At 38.6% G+C, this 12,606-nt stretch overlaps 1 protein-coding gene across 1 annotated transcript in view; it reads right to left on the minus strand.

The window, feature by feature from the left end:
- Positions 1-369: 369 nt before the first annotated feature.
- LOC118971351 (olfactory receptor-like protein OLF3) overlaps positions 370-12,606 on the minus strand; it is a 73,631-nt gene continuing 61,394 nt past the window's right edge. The window contains exon 2 of the mRNA XM_073238303.1: positions 370-5,437. Coding sequence (XP_073094404.1) covers positions 783-1,715 — 933 coding nt within the window. The 5' untranslated portion in view covers positions 1,716-5,437 and the 3' untranslated portion in view covers positions 370-782. The remainder of the gene's footprint in view (positions 5,438-12,606) is intronic.

Consider the following 12,606-nt stretch of genomic DNA (forward strand, 5'->3'; position numbering starts at 1 on the left):
TTTATATATTTTACCACAATAAAAAAGGAATATTAATAAAATTATATGAATAATAAATAATAAAATAAATAATAAAATAGCAAGCAATAAACAAAACAATAAAAAAGAACAGTAAAGCCACAGATATTTTGTATATTAAAAGCAAATTTCATTCTTGAAAAGCAAATGAAATCCAATCTTCTGGTCTGAACAAATATTGTACCACATGTTATTTATTTCAAGATACCATATTACAGTCTAGATTTAGGTAAAAAATAGTGTTGAAAGTTCTAAAACTGCCAGCATTTCAGAAAGAGTTTAAGAAGCTATGTGTGATTATCCTGAAGGAAATGAAGTTTTCTATGATTAATTGGAGTATTATCATGTAGAAAGAAAAACAGACATTCTCCACTCTGTTCCACAAGGTAAAAGCAGACCTGAGTGGCAGAGTTCACCTATCTATTCATTCCACAAATAAGATCTACTGGACAAAGCCATGCATCATTCCTTTGTATATGGAAACACTAATACAATTTTTAAATGGGCAGATGAAGTCTAAATATCACTGGATACCTGAGAGAAGATGATCTAACAAGAGGCTGCCTGAGGATCACTGCCATAAATCATCTGGTACTGGCCTATAGAAGGAAATTCATTAATCAGGCGGAGGAACACTTTATCAACACTCAAAAACCTCACCATAATAGCTCTCCTTAGTCTAGTGTGGGAGTTCCATCTACACTTATCTGATCTCCTTCGTGGTTTTGATGACAGATAACAAGAAGTTCTTACATCTTTACCCTTCATCTCAATTTCTCTAAAACTTTCTGGAGAGCAGCCATAACTTCCTTATTCCTCAAGCTGTAGATCAAGGGGTTCAGCATAGGTGCCACCACAGCATAGAACACAGCGACCATCTTCTCCTCCTCCACTGAGGAGGCTGAGCGCGGCCCCAGGTAGGTGAAGATGGTCGCCCCAAAGCACATGCACACCACAGCGAGGTGGGAGGCACAGGTCCCAAAGGCTTTGCGGCGTCCCTGCGCAGAGCGAATGTGCAGGATGGCAGCGACTATACGGCCATAGGAGAATAGGACCAGGATACAGGGAAGCATGATGACCAGGAATCCTGAGATGGCCACCATGACCTTGTTGAAGGAGATGTCCACACAGGCTAGCCGCAGCACCGCTAGGGTCTCACAGGCAAAGTGATTAATAACACTGTGGCACAAGGGAAGCTGGAAGGTGATGATTGTTTCCATCAGTGAATTCGTGAAACCAGCCACCAAGCAGCCGGCAGCCAGCCCCAGGCAGCGCCCTCCATGCATGATGACCGTGTAGTGAAGCGGGTGGCACACCGCCACATAGCGGTCGTAGGCCATGGCTCCCAGCAGGAAGAACTCAGATCCGCCCGATGCCAGGAACACATAGTGCTGGCACACGCAGTTGTGGAATGGGATGGACTTCTGGGCTGACAGCAGGTGGGCCAGCATTTGTGGGGCAATACTGTTTGCATAACAAAGGTCCACCAAGGATAAAACACTAAGAAAAAAGTACATGGGGGTATGAAGCCTGCTGTCCAGTCTGATCAGAAGAATAATGAGGAAATTTCCCACAACAGTCACCAAGTACATGGTAAGGATCAGGATAAAGAGGGAAACCTGAGTCCCCCAGTCACTGGACAGTCCCAGCAGAATGAACTCACTCACCCGTGTCTGGGTGTTATTTCCTTGGCGCATGAATTTCTGGGAACCAAACTATAAAGATGTTGAAACAACAAATCATGAAAACTCAGGATTGGAATGGTGGCTTTTAGATCATACGAAGAGCCTACTCATCTGAACTTAAAGTGTTCCTAGAACATCTCAGCTAAGCCATCATCCAACTGCGTGCGCATAACCAGACGTGAGGGTCACAGCGGGATCCAGCCGCACGGCTGGAAGTCAAGGAGAAAGGGCATTACATTCTTGACGTTCGCCTTATTGGAACATAATTTCTTCACCCAAACTTCTGCTCTTAAATGGGCGAACTGAAATGTTTTGACTCAAAATCCTACTCAATTTGGTAGTTATTATAGGGAATTCATGTCTTCCTGGTGAGAAAGTTTTTTGGTGCACACGAAAAATATTTTTCTGAATTCTGATTATGTTCAGTCCCATTTACCTATTTTGTCTACTGGATTCTCCCTGTAGACATCTTAGACACACCCCTCCTCAGTGGAATGTATCCATGAAATCCTGAATGTTTTAAACAATATTCTTATACTTTTTATTACTAAGTGATCTTGAATTTATTTTCTGTAACTTGCCCTTTCATTTTGAGAGTGTCAAGTGGGAGACCTCTCCACCCCTCACACCAGTGGCCCTGCTGGGTGAGATCAACCCACAGGGGCCAATGTGAAGAATTAGGTGTCGCATGAAGAGAAGGTATACCTAGCTGCTAAACTTCATCTCCTACGACCAGCAAGGAGAATTTAATGAAGTGTTTAATAGCATCAGGTCATTACTTAATAATGCTGCTTTCTCAAGGAAGGGACAGTGAATTCGTTTCTGATATGAAATGTTCTCGTGTAACACTGATTAGTCCTCACCCACAAAGGGGAAAGTATAGAAGATCAGGTCTTAGTTATACAACATGGTAACAGGCGGTAATAGTTTTTTGACCCCAAAACAAAATTTCTTTCACATTTGCTCACTTATAGAAGGAAAGAAGTAGCCCATTATTAATATATACAGATGGGAGTCTGAAGTCTTGGAGACAGTCCTGTGACAGTACACGCTCTACATGAAACATTATTATTCCAATGGCTTCTACATTATTCACATTATAACTGTAGATGAACAGCAGACTACAATTGCACAAATTGAAAGTTTCCAGTTTTCAGCCTAAAAACTTAGAATAATTTTTAAGATCACACAGCCTAACACAGGAAGATGGGGATTTTAGATGAAAGTGCATTATTGTAAAGATAGCAATATTCAGTCATAAAATATTCAGATGTAGTATTGTTTTGAGTAAGGTCCAAAGTGCCAAGGAATTTATTAAAAACAGAGCTTTCAGAAATTGAATGTCACACAGATAGTAGTGAAAATGATCAAATGATGTTAGAAACCCATTAAAGGCCTTGTGCTGGAAGCTTTCAGTTGCACCAAAATTAATTGAAACAAGACGCTCAACTAAAGTTGGTAAAGAAATGCACAATGCTTAAAGGTGTAAATAAGATGTTACACTGTGAAAAAAGGACAAAAAATCCTAATGACAAATAGAAGATTTTTTTTAATCAAGAATATTTTTCTAGAATGGTCAAAATTAACAGCTTGTTTAGCTTCATGGCTAAAAACTAGTAGCATAGTCTTAGGTCTTGTGTTCTCTTACCTGTAATTTTCTGTTACACTACATCTATTTGTACATCAATTTCTTTCTGTTCTGCCACATTTTACACTGGAATGAAAAGTACTGTCATTATATGGTTAGAAAATTTATGAGTCATAAAAGCCCTGATTAAAATACATCTAGTAATGTTTACAATACTTTTCTATCCCAATGTAAGTCTACTCTTAGGATTCCAATGCTTTTTAGAGATTCATCAATACCTAAAGAAGCCACACTAGAAATACAGCTAAATGCAAGATCCATCCATCCTTCCCCATCTAACTGATTTGCTCCAGCTCATAGCTTCCTACACTTGTAGACTGTGGAAATTTGGATTGAGGTGGGTCATCAAGTCTATTTTTATAGGCAAGGGAGTTTTCTAGAAAATCCATTATAACCACTTTCTCTAGGGAGGTTATTTTAAATCTAAATATTGAAACTATGTTTTCCCCACATGGAAGTATTTGCCTTTCCCCTTCATTTACTTTTTCTCCTTCCCACCTAAATTGATACTTGCAATTTTAAAAGAGAATCTCTTCCTCTCTCTGGTCTGTAAATCTGCAGTTTTAGAACAGAGTATGAGTATCCCTCTCTCATTCTTTTTATATGTGTGTCCAAGAATTGCTGAAAATGTATGTTGACAAAATTCATTTTTTGCTTACTACCTTGTGTTAGGATTTTATCAAATAAATGTAACAACTACACAAATCACATTTAATAAAACCTAACACTCCAAAGTTGTATGAATTGTTTCCAAGAAGTGTTTCTGTTGTGACAGCTCTTCTTTAAGGGAATACCCATGCTTTGCCCCACATTGCATGTTCGACTTATTCCACATAACCTTTCTTCAGGCCTGTCTGCCAAGGGCTCCAATGTAACTGTAATGAAGCCACTCTTCCAGGTATATCAGCAGGAATGTATGTGCACATATGTAGCATGGATGTGAAGGTGATGGTTAGTGGGAGGTCCATTTATGCTGTTTAAAATTTTATAACCAGGACTTCAAGAAATGTCAGTTTTAAAGAAATCAAACAAACAACAAAACAGGTAGTGTTTTCCTACCTATCTGCAGAAACATATCCGAATGGATGTCATTTGTGTTAAAAGCCACGTTGCTTTTGCTCAGTAATGTAGTCAGGCCTGCATTATTTCTAAGGGACACATTATTTGTGTAAGCAATTTTGGTTTTTTTTTAATAAAATACATTTGATAGTTTTTAAAAAGTGATGTGTTAAAGTCAAAGTAAAACCTGTTTCTTTGTAAAATTGTTTCAAATAACTTACCCAAGTCAATTTCCCTGTGAATCACTGAATGGTCAGGTTTGGTTTTAGAAAATCTTGATCTTGCCTATCATTTTGGTAGCAGATGGTGGGAAGAAAGCAAGCAAACAAGCTCCCAGCCGAAATGCAAACATTCACTGGAGTAGGAAGAATGTTAAGAAAAGAATTAAAAACCAAAACTGCATTTATGTGTAATCAAGTTGATATAAATCAACACTCTATTGCTGAACACTCTGTGCCAGGCATTATACTAAGTACTTTATGTACCTGTTAATATAATAATCGTCACAACAACACTCTGAACTTTGGCTGATTACTTCTATTTTGCAGATGAAAAAGAAAGAGGTGAAGTAACCAAACCGTGGAGTCAGCTGGTAAACAGGATGACCTGATGACCCACAGGCACGTCCATTATGCCACTTTGCATACAGCAGGACCCTGACACAGCACCGTGAGCGTCACTGTTTTAAGGCTATGGATTCAGCAAATATAAAAATCAGGAGACATATCAAGAGGACTAACTGGGTTCCAGCTTTGGACCCCCCTGACGGCAGGGCTGTGGTGGACCAGAGTAGGCTCCTCTCACTTACCCATGAACTTGAAGTCTGGCCTTCAAGCCACGTGGACAATGGGACAAAGAGGAGAAAGCCAGCACACGTCCACATTAGGGACTGTGTGCATGTAGTATGTAATTAACTGGCCTCTTCCGTAAACTTGGAACGGTGATCATGCGTCTGCGTTGTTTCTGCCACGGTGATGACTGCAGCGGTGCATGGCACATCCGCAGCAGGGAGTCCCTTCTTCCTCCCCTAAAAAATGATGAAAGGCTTTGAGTATGGACAAGAAGAGAAACAAAAATAATATAATATCAGAAATAGATAACGGTGTGTGCTTACTTTATAAAATCAGCTTTCAAAAGAAGATTTGAACCTAAATACAGTTTCATTGGGCCAAAAAAATCCCTACAAGCACCTGGTGAGGCAGGACAAAGAATCCTGGACTGAGGTGTGATTTTTACCACCTTGGCAAGATTTGTCCCTCCTGAGCTGCCTGCCCTGGAGAGCTCGGCACCTAGTTTCTGTAGCGGAGAGTGCCGACATATCCCCACTGTTTGTGCAATGCTGCCGTCACACTCACAGACAGAAGGGGCTACATTTCCAGGTCACTCGGCAGTCACACCAAAAGCAGGGGTAAAATGCTGAGTGGCCCGGTAGAGAAGCTGAAATCATTACACAGGCCAAGAGTTCTTTCCAGGCCTAGGATATGCTCTCTAGAGCGCCCCCTTTGGGTCCCACACACAAATACTCTCACTCCTGCCCAAGCTGTTCACAAACACAGACGTACTTAGCTATAAACTCACAAACATAAAACCACCACAACCCTGTGAATGCACTAAGTGCCACTGAACTGTACACTAAATATGGTTGCTGTCATATGATGTGTCACCTCAACTTAAAACATCTTCAAAGACTGGTGGTATATAGTCATTCAATGTCTTTCTCAAAAAGATCAAAATTAGCCCAAATTTAAGTAAATAAACAGTAGATAAATAAATATCTAAAAGAAAAAGTTATGCTAAATGGGTGGGAGAAGAGGATACTGAGATATATAAATAAAAATAAATGAATGAGGATTTATTTTTCTTAAGGGATGTTATTAATAAGCACTTTATGGAAAAAGTTAAAAGAGAGAATCAATGGTCAGAAAGGAAGACAAAGGAAAAAAAAAGAGCACAATTAAAAAGCCAAGGAAATAAAAATGAAACCAAATGAGGAAGAAGTGGAAGCAATGAAAATGAGAGAAAAGAAAATTGAAATATTTATAGATGCCATTTTCTTGACATTTAATCAATTTATATGCTGCTGAAGTTACCTAATATTTTATACACTAGGGCTTCCATTATTTCATTTATCTTGGTGTGTAGTTCCAGAGTGCTATGTTTAGTCCTTCTTTGCAGTGAAATTTCTAGAATTTGGTTCCATTATGATGGAAACTCTGCTCAACATACATTTACCAGGGAAACTGATGAATTCTCCAAAAACATGAACAGTGAGAACTTTTAGGATAACTCTCCCCCCATTCTTCCATATGCAAATCTTCAGGACAAATGTTTCTTCAGTTACATTATTGAAAATCCCAAAATTCCCCCTCAAAATAGAAGACTCAAAAACACTTAGTTAAGGTATGTATATTTGGAATTATTTAATTATTTCCACACAAGCTTAATTCCTGTTCTTGAGCCACATTACAATAATCTGCTTTGTAAAGAGGAACAAATACATCACAGAACCATCTCTGCATTGTCAAAGCACACTGGAGATGATCATAAATCCACATCCCTTTACTCTGAGCTTTTAGAATAGTTGGGAAATGCAATAGATATGGGATGAAGAAAAGAAGGCTAAGCAAAATGCAGAAAGCAGCAAGGAAGAGGGGGAGAGGGCACAGACATGAGCTGGAAAGGAAGCTGGGATCCCCAGGTCCGTCTGCCCCCAGTGGGCATGGGGCACCGCCTTCCTCCCGCTTGGCTCCTGTCTGGCCCTTTGCCATCGCCAAATTGTTTGCCCTTCTCACCCAGAGGACTTAAGAGAATGAGCATCAAGCCAGAGCCAGCCAGAGCGAGTACCCCACACAATTTTTATTTCAAGTAGAATACCTGCACTTATCATTACCAACAACATCTCTGTGTCTTTGTATCATCTTCTTGCAACTAGAAAATTTTGTTTTCATTTTGAAAAACCCTGTCCATTGGATTGATGCTTTATGGATGGAAAAGAATATATCCTCCTAAAGTCCTAGATAATGGCATAAGTGATCCTCTCGCAGACAGATATGCATATAGTTATCTAGCAAAAATAAAAATAACAAAAATGATTTATTAAATTAGTACACAAATGGAAATGAACTTGAAAATGTAAGACTATTTTGAAAACATGCACTGGCTAAGCAGCCTACTTAGCATGCAAGTACGGACAGCAGGACCAGAGAATCTACAAGCTATTCATGACCTTCCCTTTATGGGCAGGTGTGGGAGAGTTTCAGACAAAGATGTCACTTTCTAGACTTGTTCCCCAAACAAAAGTCCTATATGGGGAGGAAAGAGCTAGTATCTGAGGGCATAATCCTGCTCCAAGTGTCAGCGAAGAAAAGGCCCATCAGCACTGACCTACCACCCAACTCCTATTTCCAGGAATCAAAGAAAAGCAGAAGTCAGACTGTAAACCTGGTGCTGACTTACTAGTAGACCCAGGACCATCACAGGCGGGGAATCCTTAAATCACTTGGAAGTTCTGGCTTCCTACTTTGAATAGCCAAAACATAATTTCTTAGGAGAATTTCTACTAGAGGACAACTACATCAAGCCATGATTCTCTTAGGCTTGAAGAACACAGGAGGGCCTATGGATTATAGGAATCTGGTTTCATAATTCACGTTCCTAAATAAATGTTGGCAAAAGATCAGAAGTGCCTGACTCACCTCAGGGGAGTGGAGGAGACCATCCTGTGCCTCGGAAAGATGGCAGAGCTGGGGAAATTGTGAAGTTTTAAACAAGTGCCATTGGACCAGGTAACTTTCTCTAACTTTATTGCTGAAATCTCAAGGGGCCAATTATGCTTTGTTTATTAGATTTCTCTCATTTTCCCTCTCCCTCTGTCTGGTTACTTCTGCAACTAACACCCTAACCTCCCTTAGAACTTTACAAATCAAAGTTTTGCTGCCTTGTCTCTGGAGCATAGAGAAGAGCTTGCCAAACTTTCATCTCCTGGAGATTGGGAAAAATGGTGGAAATTTTTATCCTGCTTTATGAAGATGTGACTAAATCTCCACTTCCTGATTCCAGTTCACCCATTTCCACATTCCTTTGCACAGCAGCTCCTAGGCCAGGCAACTCAGGGAGTCAGGGCCAGTGGGATGTTCAGGCACGTCGTGTTATCTAGGCAGGGAGACTTCCCTATGCCAGTCTCTAGACAGAGGCTGTATATTATTGGGCTGCTGTCCAGGTTTCAAATTCTACCACCATATCTGGTGAGGTCCTTGGAACTTTTGCTTTTCCTTTAGCTTTAAGAATAATGATCTCCATACTGTGGTTTGTTCTTACAGATATTCAGTGTTCTGAACCTTTAATAAAAGTACAGCCATGCTATGTCTCCCCAGGCAATGGAAACAAAAGCAAAAATAAACAAGTGGGACTACATCAAACTAAAAAGCTTCTGAACAGGAAAGAAAATACATAAAGATCTAAAATACATAAAGAATTTATACAACTCAAAAAACAATCTGATTACAAAACAGGCGGATGACCTGAACAGACATTTTTCCAAAGATATACAGATGGCCATCAGACACACAAAAAGGTGCTTAGCATCACTGATCATTAGGGAAATGCAAATCAAAACAATGCTGAGATATCATTTCACTTCAGTCAGAATGGCTAATGTCAACAAAACAAGAAATAACAAATATTGGGGAGGGTGTGGAGAAAAGGGAACCCTTGTACACTCCCAGTAGGATTGCATATTGTTGCAGCCACTGTGGAAAACAGTAGGGAGGTTTCTCAAAAAACTAAAACTGGAAATCTCATATGACCCAGAAATTCTACTTCTAGGAATTTACCTGAAGAAAACAAAATCACTGATCCAAAAAGACATATGCACTCCTATGTCCACTGCGGAATTATTTACATTGTCCAAAATATGGAAGCAATCTAAATTTCCATTGATAGCTGAATGGGTAAAAAAGATGTGGTACATATATGAAATGGAATATTAGTCGGCCATAACAAAGAATGAAATTGTGTCATTTGCAACAACATGGATAGACCTAGAAGGTATTATGCTAAGTTAAATATATCAGATGGAGAAAGACAAATACCATTTGATTTCACTTATATGTGGAATCTAAAAAACAAAACAGATGAGCAAACAAACAAAACTGAAATAGACTTATAAACACAGAGAACAGACCGGTGGTTACCAAAGGAGAGATAGATGAAAGGGAAAAAAATTAGTGAGAATGTTTGATATCTTGATCAGAGTGATGGTTACATAAGTGTATACACATGTTAAAATTCATCAACCTGTACAGTACAATTTGTGCATTTTACTGCATGTAGCCCCACCTCCCCACACACAAAGTACAGCTATCTTGTGTGAACTCTAGGAGAATGTTAAGCATTGTGGGGTGAACACTGTAGAGGCCCAGTGTGTTCCCTTTCCCCTCCCCAAAAGCAGGAGTGGATATTGACACTTGTATGCTTTGCCCATGTGAGAGTGGCCAGGCTGCTCTTATCTTCTGCTCAGATGCCTGTCATTGCCCCCTATCCTTTATCTACTTTTCTCATTTTGCTTTTCTCCACAGTAATTGACATCATATAACATACTAGATGCATTATTTATTTCTTACATTTATTGCCTATTTCCCTTGAGTAGAATGTAATCTTCATGAAGGCAGAGATTTTTGTTTGTTTTTCACTGTTATATCTACAACATCTAGAATGGTGTCTGGCATGCAATAGTTTAACAAATATTTGTGAAACAAATATGGAGAAAATATTAAACCTCTAAATAGGACATTAAAGATTATCTGAATAACTCTAAAAACATTTCATGCTTTGAGTGGGACAGTTTAATATTATAAAGATGTGAATGACTCTACAAATTCAGTGCAAACCAAATCAAAATTTCAGCTGAACTTTTTGGAGAACTTAATAAAATTACCAAAAAATGTATATGGAATAAATCACTCCATAAATATCTGACTATTTACAGACTGACTATAAACAAATATTAATAAGTAAATATAATAGAGTATCTGACCATTTCAATTATATATTTAATAACTTTAAAAAAGAAGATGGGTTTGTCCATCTTATTTGATATAGAAAACATGACAAATGAAGACTAACAACAAGCCAAAACGATTTTTAAAAATAGAATAACAGAATTGCATGTGCACAAGCAAACAAATGAAGAGAGAGAAAAGAGTAGAGTTCAAAGACAGACTCATATATAGGGAAACAATGTACATTAAGGTTCCTACAATAAATGAGTAAAGACTGGCTTGTTAAATAAATGAACAACATGGAAAAAAAATAACACAATCTTTATTTAACAACGTATACAAAAGTGAATGTCAGATGAACTAAAGAAATGACTGTGAGAGGTAAAAGTAGAAAATTTGATCATATTAAAAACAGAATATTTTATGACCTAGATGCAGGACTCTTTTTTTAGAAAGACAAAACTTCAAAAATTGTAGGACAAAAATGTGATGAGTTGGATTATATCAAAATGAAGGTTGTCTGTTCAACAAAGAACTCCATGAATAAAGTAACAGAGAGATGACAGATTGGAGGTATGTATTTGCAATGGCTACTTAACAGAAAAGGATTTTATCGATTAATATACACACCAACAAGGAAATGGCAGAAAACCCAAAGGAACAATGAGCAAAGAAAATGAACATGCAGTGTACAGCAGTAGAAACCCAAAAGGCTGACAATACGATTCTTCCAGAAAATATATATTGTGTAACCATAATGAGACAGACTCTCTTCTGGACATTGGATGTATGTAAGGGAACAGAACAAAGAGCCTTGCTCTCAAAGTGCTTTTATTCTGGGGCAGTGGCAGAGTGGGAGACAGACATTAAAAAATGAGTTAATTGCAAATACGTTAGAAAGGATAAGCCCTCTGGAAAAAATAAATAACAAGGTAAGAGGGAATAGGTGTAGGGGCAAGGGGAGAAGGTAGTTAGAAAACAGTTATAATCCAGAATAAAGACTTTGGGGTTTATTCTGAGCAGTTGCAGAGTTACAAAGAGGAATGATGTGTTTAGTTATGTTTTCAAAGGAGTCACACCCAGTGCTGGGACACAAAAGTAGAAGCAGAGAAATTGGTTGCAGGCTATTGTTATAACCCACCTGGGAGACAGAGGCTCACTCCATGGTGTGGGAGAGGGCAGGATGGGGTGGGATCCTGTTCTGTATATATTTTGAAAGTAGAGACAAGAGGATATTCTTGCAGATTTGAATCGGATGTGAGAAAAAGAGAATGGCCTGATCATTGCCATGCGGGAGGTGCCACCAACTGTGGTGGGAAGGCCTAGATGGAGCGCAGTAGACTGGAGATAGATGGGAATCAGGAGCTCAGCAAATGAGCACATGTTCATATTGATTACTTACCAGAGTAATGAAAAGTAAAATGATTTCATATCTTTTAGCTTATAAAAATACTCAAAATATGCAGGCTGTGCATAGACAAGAATCCTCCTGCACAGAAGGAGATGTATAGGTTTATGAAGCCATTCTGGGGAGCATTATCCATAATCTAGCAACTTGGCCCCTGGGTATGTTCCCTAAATAAATTCTCACACAGGTCCTGAAGTGTGCATATGTTATGATGTCCACCGTAGGGCCCGAGGTGGCATTTGGGAGGTGGGGGCCATAACAAAGAGTGATGGCTACAATGTGTTGGGCACTATGGATTGCTATAAACAGTCAGAAGTGATGGATTAGCAGCACATATGGATTTTAAAGATAGTGTTGAGTGAAAAGAACTAAGACATAGTAGGAGTAGTTAACATAATATGTTTAAAAAAATACATAAATGTACTCCCAAACATAATTATATGTATTAAACCCATTAGAAGTTTGTCCACACAATAGGAAAAAATGAGAGAGAATTAATTGTTTTAATTAATAAAAAAGGCCTTATGCAGGCAATGTTTCATCTACTGAGTATTATTAACCAATTAACTCTGCACCTGAGATTTTAAAACCTTATTTACTATTATCTGAAATTCCAATATATATGATCTTTATATTTTTCACAAAAGGCAACTCCTAAAATAGTAAAGAAAGTTTCAATCCATAAGCTATTCAATCAGCAGGAATTTATAAGCTAAGGCACCTGGAATACAAATATGATCAAAGGAACAGTCCTGCTCTCAGGAAGGTTGAATACAACACTTTGCCCTT

Source organism: Manis javanica, chromosome 6 (assembly GCF_040802235.1).
Source record: "Manis javanica isolate MJ-LG chromosome 6, MJ_LKY, whole genome shotgun sequence".
In the NCBI taxonomy this organism is placed as follows: Eukaryota; Metazoa; Chordata; class Mammalia; order Pholidota; family Manidae; genus Manis; species Manis javanica.